At 48.1% G+C, this 17,423-nt stretch overlaps 1 protein-coding gene across 2 annotated transcripts in view; it reads right to left on the bottom strand.

Annotated features, from left to right (window-relative positions):
• Positions 1-209: 209 nt before the first annotated feature.
• The window catches only part of LOC129865920 (uncharacterized), a 34,519-nt gene continuing 17,305 nt past the window's right edge, over positions 210-17,423 (bottom strand). Inside the window, exons 3-8 of one of the 2 annotated variants that reach the window (XM_055939003.1) lie at positions 14,557-14,641; positions 14,090-14,285; positions 12,902-13,914; positions 11,550-12,379; positions 3,956-4,195; positions 210-2,300 (exon numbers count right to left, since the gene is read on the bottom strand). In XM_055939003.1, the coding sequence (XP_055794978.1) occupies positions 2,053-2,300; positions 3,956-4,195; positions 11,550-12,379; positions 12,902-13,914; positions 14,090-14,285; positions 14,557-14,641 (2,612 nt within the window). In that variant the 3' untranslated portion in view covers positions 210-2,052. The remainder of the gene's footprint in view (positions 2,301-3,955; positions 4,196-11,549; positions 12,380-12,901; positions 13,915-14,089; positions 14,286-14,556; positions 14,642-17,423) is intronic. The other variant, XM_055939004.1, reaches the window with a different exon arrangement.

Here is a 17,423-nt window from a genome sequence, read left to right as displayed (position 1 = left end):
ATAGTGACACTATACTGTATCCCCTCTATCTGTAATAGTGACTGTATACTGTATCCCCTCTATCTGTAATAGTGACACTATACTGTATCCCCTCTATCTGTAATAGTGACTTAAGATATTCTTAATATGACTATAGGTGACTTTAGGTATTCTAATAACGTTATTAGATATACTGTAGCTACATTTGTTTCAAGAAAACACATTTGGAATATTGTTCTGACATGTTCTTTATCATTTGACTATTCAGATTTTTTTTATTTTGTTTTGCAGTACTGTAGATAACCTTTTCTGTTACCATAGTGCAAAATATCACGTTACAATTTGTGGTTCAGAAAACACTTCAAAATGTGGTATTTACAATATGTACACCTTAGCACAATACGACCAACTTTATAACCACTACTACGTCAAATTTCATTCTTGATTAGCACGTATTTACATTTGTTACTAACAAGACCGTATTATAGTGTCGAGTAAAATGACTACAAAATATTTAAAAAACAGACATGATAAACAATGTAAAGTATGTGTGCCTTGTTTCATATCAGTTTAACTGAAACCGTGGTACAGAGTTGTGTGTGAACGAGTTCACTGGTGCATCATGGTCCAATACTTTGATCGATACCGTTAAAAGCACAGCTGGCCGTGATAGTAATGGTTAGAGTTCACACCAGTCAGTTATCCATATCAAACAGCATCCTGTATGACATGTATGCTCATTCTAGGGGGGATCTTATTGGTTCAAACCATATGTTTCTTCCTCTATCTTTGTAAAGACAACCTAATACTCACATTTAGTCTCCAGCTTTCAGTGGAGGTGGCTCCACTCCTCTGAACTCCTTCACTTTCTCAGTCATTTCCTAACAGATTGAAATAAAGGGTTTTAAACTCGGGATTCTCCAGTAACTTCTAGGACCATCGTTCCGTATCCAGGGTCCGTATCCAGGGTCCGTATCCACAGAGCGTCTCAGAGTTAAAAATGTGTCGTAAGTGCTGAGAATAGAGACATTTTACTCCTACCCTTACGGGTCAAAATAAAAGCTAGACGTTAAACCTATTAAGTCATTGGGGTTCTAACTTAGTTGACAGATATATTTAGGAGACTTCATGAGCTGACCTCACCAGTTAAGAGTTACCAGCAGGTGTTTTGGTCATTTAAAAAAAGGCCTGCAACATTGTTAAATAATATGCCTAACTAATATTGGGCCACTGACGGTATTTAGGGCCTATGTTAACTTTGATTGGGTGATGAAAATGATACAACTTTTTATGCAACATTATCAGTAAGAGACTTGATGCCTACAGTACTGTACAAAATACATTTAGAGTCGTTATCCAGGAGTTCAGAGTGTTAGCGACAATATTATAAAACGTACGCTTTTAACAAACATCACAATTGGTTAAAAAAAGAAGGTTATGCATGCCAACATATTAGGCAATAATTAGGAGTAGACAAAGTGATCGTGTCAGATGAATTCTATCAAGTGCTTTACATTTAATGTCCAGTCACATTCATCTGGGTGTCTGAAACGTGCTATACAGTTCACAGCTGGCCATGCCTCTTCGTGATTGGTTATTTCCCATAATTTACAACGACGAGTGTCATCACCATCGGTACCTCAAACTGTCGTGATGACCAGCTGAGATAACCTTTTCAGGAGTTGATGTTACTCCTGGCTCAGAGTTTGTCTGGTCAGTGTCTTAACATCCTAAAACCTACTGTGGGCTGGGAGTTTTTTTAGTCTTAAAAAAATGGTTTTAACAGGATTCCTAGACCCCTTTTGAGACACTATATGGATATGTCCCCTGGTCAGAGGAGACATTTCAACTAATCCCAGTTAATTCTCTCCTTGACTCTTGATGAAGACAACACTGCATTACTGGGCTACAGGGCTAGGACTGATACTGTACACCTAAGTCCCAGGAACGACCTCTTAGGTCAGGTCAGAGGTCAGGTAAATTCGGTCGAAAAACAAGCACACTGCACTTCTCCAGGACTAGAATAGGGTCACTCCAGATGGTAGGAGTCAGATGTCTCGCTGTCTCCCATCTCTATCTAACAGAGTGCCCTGCCCTCTCCCTCCTGCCCTGCTTCTTCAGTAGCTGGATACGGTTGTGGCAGTAGAACTTGATGGCTCTCCAGTCACGCTGGTTGCTGACCAGCAGGGGACAGAGCTGCAGACAGCGCTCGCAGTCCGCCTTGGCTGGCACGCGCTGCTCCATGATGTTCCTCTTCAGGTGCGTCTCCACGGCGATGCGCTCCGCCTCCGACCAGGGTCGTTTCAGCACCCCACGCTTCCCTGGGAACACAGGACAGAGTCACGAACATCAATTTCCTAATTCCAAATCCATACCCACCGAGTACCTAACCCCTAAACACTTGTGTATACTGTATATATATATATTAAACACTAAACACTTGTGTATACTGTATATATATATATTAAACACTAAACACTTGTGTATACTGTATATATATATTAAACACTAAACACTTGTGTATACTGTATATATATATATTAAACACTAAACACTTGTGTATACTGTATATATATATATTAAACACTAAACACTTGTGTATACTGTATATATATATATTAAACACTAAACACTTGTGTATACTGTATATATATATATTAAACACTAAACACTTGTGTATACTGTATATATATATATTAAACACTAAACACTTGTGTATACTGTATATATGTATATTAAACACTAAACACTTGTGTATACTGTATATATATATATTAAACACTAAACACTTGTGTATACTGTATATATATATATTAAACACTAAACACTTGTGTATACTGTATATATATATATTAAACACTAAACACTTGTGTATACTGTATATATATATATATATATTAAACACTAAACACTTGTGTATACTGTATATATATATATATATATTAAACACTAAACACTTGTGTATACTGTATATATATATATATATATATTAAACACTAAACACTTGTGTATACTGTATATATATATATATTAAACACTAAACACTTGTGTATACTGTATATATATATATATATATTAAACACTAAACACTTGTGTATACTGTATATATATATTAAACACTAAACACTTGTGTATACTGTATATATATATATTAAACACTAAACACTTGTGTATACTGTATATATATATATATTAAACACTAAACACTTGTGTATACTGTATATATATATATTAAACACTAAACACTTGTGTATACTGTATATATATATATATATTAAACACTAAACACTTGTGTATACTGTATATATATATATATATTAAACACTAAACACTTGTGTATACTGTATATATATATATTAAACACTAAACACTTGTGTATACTGTATATATATATTAAACACTAAACACTTGTGTATACTGTATATATATATATATATATTAAACACTAAACACTTGTGTATACTGTATATATATATATTAAACACTAAACACTTGTGTATACTGTATATATATATATATTAAACACTAAACACTTGTGTATACTGTATATCTATATATTAAACACTAAACACTTGTGTATACTGTATATATATATATATTAAACACTAAACACTTGTGTATACTGTATATATATATATTCATGAAACATCGTTTTGATCTCTTTACATATATTTGTGTAGTTTTGTTTATACAAGTACAGGTTGGGATATAGAGACAGAGTCACCTGACCCAGGGCTCGAACCCCAGTGGCCGAGGGGGCATGTGTCCGGCACACACGAGTAGATCTGAAAAGGACTCGATAACTGTGACGACGTTATCGATTGGCTTGTTGAGTCCCTCAATTTTCCAACATGTCTGACGCTGGCTTGCATTGGATGTGGCGCAATATATTAAAGCGGCTATTGTTCAAAACACATTCACCTAGATAGGTATGAGTAGGTAATACATTTGGTAGAACAAATACAACTGTACATACCTGACTTGGGCTGAATGATCCTCCTCTTGTGGGCAGCAGGGAGCGAGGGGTTGACCGAGGACGGAGCGGGGGCTTTATTCTTGCTGGGGGGTTGACCTGGTTGCTTCTTCACCTCCTCCACCTTCTCCTTAACCTTCTCCTCCACCTTCTCCTTAACCTTTTCTTTAACCTTCTCTTTAACCTTCTCTGCCTCCACGTCCGAGTTGTCTGAGAAGGAGTCTGCAGAGTTTCCTGACATCACTGTTGGGTAGGGATAGAAGACGGAGAGAGAGCGCGTTGGGTAGGGATAGAAGACGGAGAGAGAGCGTTGGGGAGGGATAGAAGACGGAGAGAGAGCGCGTTGGGGAGGGATAGAAGACGGAGAGAGAGAGCGTTGGGGAGAGATAGAAGACGGAGAGAGAGCGCGTTGGGGAGGGATAGAAGACAGAGAGAGAGCGCGTTGGGGAGGGATAGAAGACGGAGAGAGAGCGCGTTGGGGAGGGATAGAAGACGGAGAGAGAGCGCGTTGGGGAGGGATAGAAGACGGAGAGAGAGCGCGTTGGGGAGGGATAGAAGACGGAGAGAGAGCGCGTTGGGGAGGGATAGAAGACGGAGAGAGAGCGCGTTGGGGAGGGATAGAAGACGGAGAGAGAGCGCGTTGGGGAGGGATAGAAGACGGAGAGAGAGCGCGTTGGGGAGGGATAGAAGACGGAGAGAGAGCGCGTTGGGGAGGGATAGAAGACGGAGAGAGAGCGCGTTGGGGAGGGATAGAAGACAGAGAGAGAGCGCGTTGGGGAGGGATAGAAGACGGAGAGAGAGCGCGTTGGGGAGGGATAGAAGACGGAGAGAGAGCGCGTTGGGGAGGGATAGAAGACGGAGAGAGAGCGCGTTGGGGAGGGATAGAAGACGGAGAGAGAGCGCGTTGGGGAGGGATAGAAGACGGAGAGAGAGCGCGTTGGGGAGGGATAGAAGACGGAGAGAGAGCGCGTTGGGGAGGGATAGAAGACGGAGAGAGAGCGCGTTGGGGAGGGATAGAAGACGGAGAGAGAGCGTTGGGAAGGGATAGAAGACGGAGAGAGAGCGTTGGGAAGGGATAGAAGACGGAGAGAGAGTTGAGAAGGGATAGAAGACGGAGAGAGAGCGTTGGGAAGGGATAGAAGACGGAGAGAGAGCGTTGGGGAGGGATAGAAGACGGAGAGAGAGTTGAGAAGGGATAGAAGACGGAGAGAGAGCGTTGGGAAGGGATAGAAGACGGAGAGAGAGCGTTGGGGAGGGACAGAAGACGGAGAGAGAGCGTTGGGAAGGGATAGAAGACAGAGAGAGAGCGTTGGGAAGGGATAGAAGACAGAGAGAGAGCGTTGGGAAGGGATAGAAGACGGAGAGAGAGCGTTGGGAAGGGATAGAAGACGGAGAGAGAGCGTTGGGAAGGGATAGAAGACGGAGAGAGAGCGTTGGGAAGGGATAGAAGACGGAGAGAGAGCGTTGGGAAGGGATAGAAGACGGAGAGAGAGCGTTGGGAAGGGATAGAAGACGGAGAGAGAGCGTTGGGAAGGGATAGAAGACGGAGAGAGAGCGTTGGGAAGGGATAGAAGACAGAGAGAGAGAGCGTTGGGAAGGGATAGAAGACGGAGAGAGAACGTTGGGAAGGGATAGAAGACGGAGAGAGAGAAGACAGAGAGAGAGAGCGTTGGGGAGGGATAGAAGACAGAGAGAGAGCGTTGGGGAGGGATAGAAGACGAAGAAAGAGAAGACGGAGAGAGAGCGTTGGGGAGGGATAGAAGACGGAGAGAGAGAGTTGGGGAGGGATAGAAGACGGAGAGAGAGAGCGTTGGGAAGGGATAGAAGACAGAGAGAGAGAGCGTTGGGAAGGGATAGAAGACGGAGAGAGAGCGTTGGGAAGGGATAGAAGACGGAGAGAGAGCGTTGGGGAGGGATAGAAGACGAAGAAAGAGAAGACGGAGAGAGAGCGTTGGGGAGGGATAGAAGTCGGAGAGAGAGCACGTTGGGGAGGGATAGAAGACGGAGAGAGAACGTTGAGAAGGGATAGAAGACGGAGAGAGAGCGTTGGGAAGGGATAGAAGACGGAGAGAGAGCGTTGGGAAGGGATAGAAGACGGAGAGAGAGCGTTGGGAAGGGATAGAAGACGGAGAGAGAGCGTTGGGAAGGGATAGAAGACGGAGAGAGAGCGTTGGGAAGGGATAGAAGACAGAGAGAGAGAGCGTTGGGAAGGGATAGAAGACGGAGAGAGAACGTTGGGAAGGGATAGAAGACGGAGAGAGAGAAGACAGAGAGAGAGAGCGTTGGGGAGGGATAGAAGACGGAGAGAGAGCGTTGGGGAGGGATAGAAGACGAAGAAAGAGAAGACGGAGAGAGAGCGTTGGGGAGGGATAGAAGACGGAGAGAGAGAGTTGGGGAGGGATAGAAGACGGAGAGAGAGAGCGTTGGGAAGGGATAGAAGACAGAGAGAGAGAGCGTTGGGAAGGGATAGAAGACGGAGAGAGAGCGTTGGGAAGGGATAGAAGACGGAGAGAGAGCGTTGGGGAGGGATAGAAGACGAAGAAAGAGAAGACGGAGAGAGAGCGTTGGGGAGGGATAGAAGTCGGAGAGAGAGCACGTTGGGGAGGGATAGAAGACGGAGAGAGCGCGTTGGGGAGGGATAGAAGACGGAGAGAGAGCGCGTCGGGGAGGGATAGAAGACGGAGAGAGAGCGTTGGGAAGGGATAGAAGACGGAGAGAGAGCGTTGGGAAGGGATAGAAGACGGAGAGAGAGTTGAGAAGGGATAGAAGACGGAGAGAGAGCGTTGGGAAGGGATAGAAGACGGAGAGAGAGCGTTGGGGAGGGATAGAAGACGGAGAGAGAGTTGAGAAGGGATAGAAGACGGAGAGAGAGCGTTGGGAAGGGATAGAAGACGGAGAGAGAGCGTTGGGGAGGGACAGAAGACGGAGAGAGAGCGTTGGGAAGGGATAGAAGACAGAGAGAGAGCGTTGGGAAGGGATAGAAGACAGAGAGAGAGCGTTGGGAAGGGATAGAAGACGGAGAGAGAGCGTTGGGAAGGGATAGAAGACGGAGAGAGAGCGTTGGGAAGGGATAGAAGACGGAGAGAGAGCGTTGGGAAGGGATAGAAGACGGAGAGAGAGCGTTGGGAAGGGATAGAAGACGGAGAGAGAGCGTTGGGAAGGGATAGAAGACGGAGAGAGAGCGTTGGGAAGGGATAGAAGACGGAGAGAGAGCGTTGGGAAGGGATAGAAGACAGAGAGAGAGAGCGTTGGGAAGGGATAGAAGACGGAGAGAGAACGTTGGGAAGGGATAGAAGACGGAGAGAGAGAAGACAGAGAGAGAGAGCGTTGGGGAGGGATAGAAGACAGAGAGAGAGCGTTGGGGAGGGATAGAAGACGAAGAAAGAGAAGACGGAGAGAGAGCGTTGGGGAGGGATAGAAGACGGAGAGAGAGAGTTGGGGAGGGATAGAAGACGGAGAGAGAGAGCGTTGGGAAGGGATAGAAGACAGAGAGAGAGAGCGTTGGGAAGGGATAGAAGACGGAGAGAGAGCGTTGGGAAGGGATAGAAGACGGAGAGAGAGCGTTGGGGAGGGATAGAAGACGAAGAAAGAGAAGACGGAGAGAGAGCGTTGGGGAGGGATAGAAGTCGGAGAGAGAGCACGTTGGGGAGGGATAGAAGACGGAGAGAGAACGTTGAGAAGGGATAGAAGACGGAGAGAGAGCGTTGGGAAGGGATAGAAGACGGAGAGAGAGCGTTGGGAAGGGATAGAAGACGGAGAGAGAGCGTTGGGAAGGGATAGAAGACGGAGAGAGAGCGTTGGGAAGGGATAGAAGACGGAGAGAGAGCGTTGGGAAGGGATAGAAGACAGAGAGAGAGAGCGTTGGGAAGGGATAGAAGACGGAGAGAGAACGTTGGGAAGGGATAGAAGACGGAGAGAGAGAAGACAGAGAGAGAGAGCGTTGGGGAGGGATAGAAGACGGAGAGAGAGCGTTGGGGAGGGATAGAAGACGAAGAAAGAGAAGACGGAGAGAGAGCGTTGGGGAGGGATAGAAGACGGAGAGAGAGAGTTGGGGAGGGATAGAAGACGGAGAGAGAGAGCGTTGGGAAGGGATAGAAGACAGAGAGAGAGAGCGTTGGGAAGGGATAGAAGACGGAGAGAGAGCGTTGGGAAGGGATAGAAGACGGAGAGAGAGCGTTGGGGAGGGATAGAAGACGAAGAAAGAGAAGACGGAGAGAGAGCGTTGGGGAGGGATAGAAGTCGGAGAGAGAGCACGTTGGGGAGGGATAGAAGACGGAGAGAGAACGTTGAGAAGGGATAGAAGACGGAGAGAGAGCACGTTGGGGAGGGATAGAAGACGGAGAGAGAGCACGTTGGGGAGGGATAGAAGACGGAGAGAGAGCACGTTGGGAAGGGATAGAAGATGGAGAGAGCACGTTGGGAAGGGATAGAAGACGGAGAGAGAGCACGTTGGGGAGGGATAGAAGACGGAGAGAGCACGTTGGGGAGGGATAGAAGACGGAGAGAGCACGTTGGGAAGGGATAGAAGATGGAGAGAGCACGTTGGGAAGGGACAGAAGACGGAGAGAGAGCGTTGGGGAGGGATAGAAGACGGAGAGAGAGCGTTGGGGAGGGATAGAAGACGGAGAGAGAACGTTGGGAAGGGATAGAAGACGGAGAGAGCACGTTGAGAAGGGATAGAAGACGGAGAGAGAGCGTTGGGGAGGGATAGAAGACGGAGAGAGAACGTTGGGAAGGGATAGAAGACGGAGAGAGCACGTTGAGAAGGGATAGAAGACGGAGAGAGAGCGTTGGGGAGGGATAGAAGACGGAAAGTGAATGAACAAAGCATGAACAACATGCTTTGTTCATTCCCTATAAACTGCCTTATACAACGTAAAAGGCTTGGAGACTCAGGGCAAGACCATCACCTGTCTTATACAACGTAAAAGGCTTGGAGACTCAGGGCAAGACCATCACCTGCCTTATACAACGTAAAAGGCTTGGAGACTCAGGGCAAAGCTTTCCTCTTTCATTTACATAATGAGCAAATCATAACACCAAGACGAGATGTCCGTTAACAATGTCTGTGAGAAGGACAGATCGTTGTACGGCAAGCAATGCAATTACAAGGTACCCTGTTCAGAGTTCCAATCTATTTAAAATGTTAAATTAAATGGTAAATTTGCTCCCAGCTGGCCTTCCAAAATAAAATAAAAAAATATTACAAATAAGTTTGTTCCCGGCTGTGTCCGAGTGAGAGGAGAATCACCCTTCATGTGTAAAGCTCTAAACATGCAATCCTTTACTACTGCTTTATTACCAACTTACAACTAGTAAATATCCCTACTGAGCATGACCAGCATACTTGTTAGTAAACATATCCCTACTGAGCATGACCAGCATACTTGTTAGTAAACATATCCCTACTGAGCATGACCAGCATACTTGTTAGTAAACATATCCCTACTGAGCATGACCAGCATACTTGTTAGTAAACATATCCCTACTGAGCATGACCAGCATACTTGTTAGTAAACATATCCCTACTGAGCATGACCAGCATACTTGCTAGTAAACATATCCCTACTGAGCATGACCAGCATACTTGTTAGTAAACATATCCCTACTGAGCATGACCAGCATACTTGTTAGTAAACATATCCCTACTGAGCATGACCAGCATACTTGTTAGTAAACATATCCCTACTGAGCATGACCAGCATACTTGCTAGTAAACATATCCCTACTGAGCATGACCAGCATACTTGTTAGTAAACATATCCCTACTGAGCATGACCAGCATACTTGTTAGTAAACATATCCCTACTGAGCATGACCAGCATACTTGTTAGTAAACATATCCCTACTGAGCATGACCAGCATACTTGTTAGTAAACATATCCCTACTGAGCATGACCAGCATACTTGCTAGTAAACATATCCCTACTGAGCATGACCAGCATACTTGTTAGTAAACATATCCCTACTGAGCATGCCCAGCATACTTGTTAGTAAACATATCCCTACTGAGCATGACCAGCATACTTGTTAGTAAACATATCCCTACTGAGCATGACCAGCATACTTGTTAGTAAACATACCCCTACTGAGCATGACCAGCATACTTGTTAGTAAACATATCCCTACTGAGCATGACCAGCATACTTGTTAGTAAACATATCCCTACTGAGCATGACCAGCATACTTGTTAGTAAACATATCCCTACTGAGCATGACCAGCATACTTGTTAGTAAACATATCCCTACTGAGCATGACCAGCATACTTGTTAGTAAACATATCCCTACTGAGCATGACCAGCATACTTGTTAGTAAACATATCCCTACTGAGCATGACCAGCATACTTGTTAGTAAACATATCCCTACTGAGCATGACCAGCATACTTGTTAGTAAACATATCCCTAGTGAGCATGACCAGCATACTTGTTAGTAAACATATCCCTAGTGAGCATGACCAGCATACTTGTTAGTAAACATATCCCTACTGAGCATGACCAGCATACTTGTTAGTAAACATATCCCTACTGAGCATGACCAGCATACTTGTTAGTAAACATATCCCTACTGAGCATGACCAGCATACTTGTTAGTAAACATATCCCTACTGAGCATGACCAGCATACTTGTTAGTAAACATATCCCTACTGAGCATGACCAGCATACTTGCTAGTAAACATATCCCTACTGAGCATGACCAGCATACTTGTTAGTAAACATATCCCTACTGAGCATGCCCAGCATACTTGTTAGTAAACATATCCCTACTGAGCATGACCAGCATACTTGTTAGTAAACATATCCCTACTGAGCATGACCAGCATACTTGTTAGTAAACATACCCCTACTGAGCATGACCAGCATACTTGTTAGTAAACATATCCCTACTGAGCATGACCAGCATACTTGTTAGTAAACATATCCCTACTGAGCATGACCAGCATACTTGTTAGTAAACATATCCCTACTGAGCATGACCAGCATACTTGTTAGTAAACATATCCCTACTGAGCATGACCAGCATACTTGTTAGTAAACATATCCCTACTGAGCATGACCAGCATACTTGTTAGTAAACATATCCCTACTGAGCATGACCAGCATACTTGTTAGTAAACATATCCCTACTGAGCATGACCAGCATACTTGTTAGTAAACATATCCCTACTGAGCATGACCAGCATACTTGTTAGTAAACATATCCCTAGTGAGCATGACCAGCATACTTGTTAGTAAACATATCCCTAGTGAGCATGACCAGCATACTTGCTCGTAAATATACCCCTACTGAGCATGACCAGCATACTTGCCATGTCTCCCTTGGTAACAAAGCCATCATTCCTCTAGTGCCGTTTCCTCCTCTCTTCCATCCCAATGAGACGGGGAGATGACTAAATCACATGTAAATGCAATGCAACTATTCTCCTTTAGTCCCTTCAGAAGGTATCAGGTGCAAACCCTTCATGAACCCCCCCCCCCCCCCCCCCCCCCCCACACACACAACTTTCTCTGATAAGGGATGGAGCTGTGCCATGGATTTGCAGTGTGTGGTAGTTTGAACATACCAAAGCCCAGTTCCCTGTAGTTTCCCCTTACCATCCAGCTCCAGACAGATGTGCTGCAGACTCATCCCTCTGAAGAGGACCCCCTCCTTTTCCCCATAGATCACCACTCTGCCCACACGGCCCATCAGCGCCGGGTCTCGGCCTATCGTGGCACAGCTCTGGGTCACGTGGTACTCCCTCTGCAGGAAGTCTTCCAGGCGCTTGGCAGCAGCCCCGCCCGGCTGGCCCTGCCCCTCGCCTTCCTCCAGGAGCAGTAGCTGGGTGAGAATGGCCACCTGCTGGCGCGCCCGTGTCTGGGTCAACGCCCTGGGGTTCTTGGCGCCGCTGGCCCGTGCCAGGTTGCGCAGTAGGTCGGTGCCCCGGAGCGGCGTTGCGGGCGAGTGGAAGGGCCGGGAGAAGACGTAGGGGCTGTGGGGGTCGACCCCCACGTTGGAGGAGGTCTGAAGGAGAAGGTCCAGGCAGGACTCACAGTGCGGGGGCAGGATGAGGGGCTGGATGCGCCCCCGCTTGCCCAGCACACCTGCCCGGGGGAGGTGGCAGAGGACCTGGTGCTCGAAGGGAGAGAGGATGGCCTCCATGCCTGTGGGGGGGGTGTTGGCTGAGTTAGCCTGGGTCAGGGTGGGGCTTGGGGGGGTGGTGCGGTTGTGGTAGTCCTGGGTGGTGAGCTTGGCCACCTCACACTCTCGGTGGCGGTTGTAGAGGATGAGCAGCGCCAGGCTGGAATGGCAGAGGAGGCGCCAGGCTTCAGCCGAACTGGGGGAGCGAGTGAGAGACAAGAAGGAAGAGTGCTGCTGCCTGCTCAGGTAGAGCACCAGGCAGGAGAGGGAAGAGAGGAGAGGGGGCATGTGGTGTCTGTGGGAGCTAGAAAAAAGAGAGAGCGACACAGAGGGAGAGAGAGCGACACAGAGGGAGAGAGAGCGACACAGAGGGAGAGAGAGCGACACAGAGGGAGAGAGAGCGACACAGAGGGAGAGAGAGCGACACAGAGGGAGAGAGAGCGACACAGAGGGAGAGAGAGCGACACAGAGGGAGAGAGAGCGACACAGAGGGAGAGAGAGCGACACAGAGGGAGAGAGAGCGAGGGAGGGAGACAGTAAAAAAAAATATACAATGTCAAAATGTAATATTTGAAAGCAATTTTTTTTCTTTTCCTGTTGAAAATCAATATCCCACGTATTCACTTAAGGACACATTTTTTGTTGTTGAGCAGAATCATTTTTTTTTTGACAACTGCAAACTTCATTGAGTAGGCGATTCAAAGAGTTGGTCTGATGTCATCGCAACCCCCCCCCCGGTTGAGAACAATTCAGAACGTCATATGTAACATTTAATTTAGGCCCAACTTCTCTTTCCAATATAGCAGAAACATATTATCCATCATACCTAGCCATCGGTGTACTCCAGTCCCCAGGACTCTCTACTGTCGCCGCTCCACTCAGCTCCTCATCCAGCTCTTCTTCCTCCGGCTTGGGGGTAGGAGGTGGAGGCATCTCTTCCTCTTTACTCCTGATGGACTCCCCCGCTTTCTGCTGCTCCTCCTTCTCTCTCTTCGGCTTGCGGCCCCTCCTGGGTGGCGTGGATGTGGGAGGACTTTTCACCGGTGCCACTGCAGGGGCAGAGCCTGGCTTTGGCGTCTGAACCGATAAATTGGAGGCTTTTTTGGCCGCGGCCGACTGAGAATCCGAGGGTGGGGAGAGTGAGAGTGAAAAGGAGACCGCCCCCGAGGAACTTCGAGCGGCCACCGCATCCCTCTCTCTCTCCCTGGAGAAAAGAGGGGGAGGGGCGGGAGCAGAGGAAGAGGAGGGCTGGGGGGAGGCGAAGATGTGGCCGTGCGAGGAGGAGGTAGAGGAGGAAGGGTGTGTGTGGAGTGCGGATAGCTCCATGGCAGCCCTGACCTCTGGCTGGTTGGCATGGTGTTTCTCCAGGTGGCGTGCCAGAGAGCGGTAGTGGCGGCCGCAGTAGGGGCAGTGCTGCCGCCGGCTGACAGTGGTCCCGCTGGAGCTGCCGATGTTAATGTTGATGTTGTTGTTGATGTTGGTGGTGGGGGGCGCCAGCGGGGTGGCGGGCTGAGACGGGGTCTGGGCCGGGGTCGAGGAGGCAGCCAGCCGGGAGAAGGAGGATGAGCAGGGGCGCCCGGGTCCGGCCCTGGGGTTGGCGACACTCTTCTTCTTGGTGGGGACGGGGGTGGCTATTTTGCGCTTCTTTCGGCGGCGGAGCATGCGGCCCCTCAACTCCTCCATCTCTTCTTCTTCGTCGTCATCGTCGTCTTCCTCCTCCTCCTCTCGGTCCGAATCACTGGGCTCAGTGTGGGTTAGCGGGGAGGAGGAGGGGGAGAGGGACCAGGAGGGGGTGAGGTAGTCGGAGAGAGACAGCGGGTGGGGGCCAGGCTCTTCATCCTGTTCGGAGACAAATCCAAAAACATAACAAATAAGCAATTTTGATGTGTATGAGGTTTCTGTTGGTCAGACGTCATGACCTGTGACAACACTCATTCATGGAGTATATTTAAGAATAGCCGAAATGGGTTTGCAACGAGGCGAGCTGGCGATGTTATCATTAGTCATTAGTCACCATGGCGTTCTCTCCCCAGTCCATCAGGCTGTAGTCCACTGTGATCTCCTCCCCTTTGGCGATGTCGCGAATCGCTATGACGACCAGCCGCACCTGACTCCCGCAGTGCACCTCCCGGATCCTACAGTTGGGCGGGGGGTGGAAGAGCACTGGCCCCCGGACCCCACTCGCTCCCTCCTCGCCCAGCTCCGACACACTGGACGGAGAAGCAAAGTAACGTTACACACCATTCCCTGGAGACACAGCTTTTTGCTCCAGCCTAGCAACCTGACCAAGGGTCTTGGTGAGGTGTGTTAGTACCGGGCATGAACAAAAGCCTGCACACCCTTACCAAGTCTTGGTGACCACTGCAATAGGTTAGGTTGACCCGTAACACTGCAGTCTCAATGCAACTAGTCATTTAATTGATTTCTTAGACATGTCTGTCATTGGTTGTCTATTCCATGATCCTACAGTCTGTCTCTCACCAGAGCTGGGAGGGGTCGGCGAGGTAGTAAGGGCTTCCGGTTGGAGGCAGTCTGTCCTCCGCTCCGTCTGGGTACTGTCCATCACCTGGGAGAGTTAGAAACAAGTAAGAACAGCAGAACACATTCAACACAACGGACACATGACACACGACAGGGCTGGAGGACTGAATAGATAAACGTATAATGATCTGCAGTGAGCGGAAAACACTCTGCATAACACCATCTTTACTCTATCCTCTCTCTCACACTAACACCTGTATCCCTCTTGCTCCACCACACACACACACACACTGCTCACAACTTTTAAGAAAGTTAAGCAGCATTTAATAAGGAGCAGGAGATTTATTTAACAAAGCTTTAGGCTTCCATTAAGGCCTATATGAATTCTACCTTTGATACACATCTCATCAGTAGCAGACCCTTTGTCCTTTCTTCCTGTGCCAATGCCATTCCAAATGTGTTCTTATATAGTCCGCCACGGTCGGACGGCTTCATAATACCCATAAAACCTTGTAGTCAAACACGTTAATGGTTCCAATCGTTTTCCCACCAAGTATGTGTCCAGTGTAAGCTTGGCGTGGCGTTTTGATAACCGTGTAAATCTCTCTCAGACAATTTGAGTCATCAATATATTTGCCTCAATTTACAAAAAAAAAAAAAGTGAAATGCTAAATTAGGAAAATGGAGAACACCTCAGCAAGAGCACGAATTCCTGCACGTCACCTCTAGCCGACACGGTCAACTACTCTTCACCCGCTCGGTCAGAGATCTGCGCCCAATCCATGATGAATCCATGTGCTGTATTGAAATGAATTGACTAAAGTGTTGAACTTCTTCTGTCCCATTTCTCAGGTCTTAAACTAGCCACTGACAAAACTTTAGATGGTTAATTACACATGTTTTGGATTACTTAGCCTTGATAATTGTTTATAAGGGTATGTCGACTTTGCTGTCTATTTCACACATATGGCTTTTTCCAAGGATGACCGCCATCAGTCTGGCCACGCGGAGGAGACCGCCATCAGTCTGGCCACGCGGAGGAGACCGCCATCAGTCTGGCCACGCGGAGGAGACCGCCATCAGTCTGGCCACGCGGAGGAGACCGCCATCAGTCTGGCCACGCGGAGAAGACCGCCATCAGTCTGGCCACGCGGAGGAGACCGCCATCAGTCTGGCCACGCGGAGGAGACCGCCATCAGTCTGGCCACGCGGAGGAGACCGCCATCAGTCTGGCCACGCGGAGGAGACCGCCATCAGTCTGGCCACGCGGAGGAGACCGCCATCAGTCTGGCCACGCGGAGGAGACCGCCATCAGTCTGGCCACGCGGAGGAGACCGCCATCAGTCTGGCCACGCGGAGGAGACCGCCATCAGTCTGGCCACGCGGAGAAGACCGCCATCAATCTGGCCACGCGGAGGAGACCGCCATCAGTCTGGCCACGCGGAGGAGACCGCCATCAGTCTGGCCACGCGGAGGAGACCGCCATCAGTCTGGCCACGCGGAGGAGACCGCCATCAGTCTGGCCACGCGGAGGAGACCGCCATCAGTCTGGCCACGCGGAGGAGACCACCATCAGTCTGGCCACGTGGAGGAGGCCGCCATCAGTCTGGCCACGCGGAGGAGACCGCCATCAGTCTGGCCACGCGGAGGAGACCGCCATCAGTCTGGCCACGCGGAGGAGACCGCCATCAGTCTGGCCACGCGGAGGAGACCGCCATCAGTCTGGCCACGCGGAGGAGACCGCCATCAGTCTGGCCACGCGGAGGAGACCGCCATCAGTCTGGCCACGCGGAGGAGACCGCCATCAGTCTGGCCACGCGGAGGAGACCACCATCAGTCTGGCCATGTGGAGGAGACCACCATCAGTCTGGCCATGTGGAGAAGTGCAGCTATAGTGAGGGGCAACTTAATGGTTTGGTCAGGGCCAGCATGAGGGATAACGTTTATCCTGTGTCGGTGACTGTAGCTATTAAATTAAGTTTGTGCATCTTAGTAATACACTGTGTTCTATCCAGCTGTCAGTATTCTACAAGGAAAGAGCCACTTAACCATTAACCAGATTAACCCGGATACCAGACTTAGATAAGTGATAACTCAGTTCTATAATGTTGTCATTGATGAGAATGAATCTAAAAACACAGACATTCAGAATGTACTTAGTTTAGACATTGTCTGTATTGTAGTTTCATGACCAGACACACATCTTTAATAGGCATAGTATTTATTAATTCAGAATGGTACATGCATTCCCTGTCTGGATTTATAGAATCCTTCACACTATATGATTGATATTGTCAAGTGATAAAATCCCAAGTTATCAATTAAAAAAAGGTTAATGGAAATTTATAAAATATTCTAAAGCTGTAATGTCATCAAATCAAACTATATATTGCAATTTTTTTTTTACAACAAAGGCATTTCAAGGTGCATTTAACCTCCTTCCTGTTGGCAAGTCTCTACAGGTGACCACTTCCTGTTGGCAGGTTTCTCTAGGCGACCACTTCCTGTTGGCAGGTTTCTCTAGGCGACCACTTCCTGTTGGCAGGTTTCTCTAGGCGACCACTTCCTGTTGGCAGGTTTCTCTAGGCGACCACTTCCTGTTGGCAGGTTTCTCTAGGCGACCACTTCCTGTTGGCAGGTTTCTCTAGGCGACCACTTCCTGTTGGCAGGTTTCTCTAGGCGACCACTTCCTGTTGGCAGGTTTCTCTAGGCGACCACTTCCTGTTGGCAGGTTTCTCTAGGCGACCACTTCCTGTTGGCAGGTTTCTCTAGGCGACCACTTCCTGTTGGCAGGTTTCTCTAGGCGACCACTTCCTGTTGGCAGGTTTCTCTAGGCGACCACTTCCTGTTGGCAGGTTTCTCTAGGC

Source organism: Salvelinus fontinalis, chromosome 11 (genome assembly GCF_029448725.1).
Source record: "Salvelinus fontinalis isolate EN_2023a chromosome 11, ASM2944872v1, whole genome shotgun sequence".
Taxonomy (NCBI): domain Eukaryota; kingdom Metazoa; phylum Chordata; class Actinopteri; order Salmoniformes; family Salmonidae; genus Salvelinus; species Salvelinus fontinalis.
The sequence above is the reverse complement of the archived record's forward strand: the minus strand, read 5'-3'. Positions and strand labels throughout refer to the sequence as shown.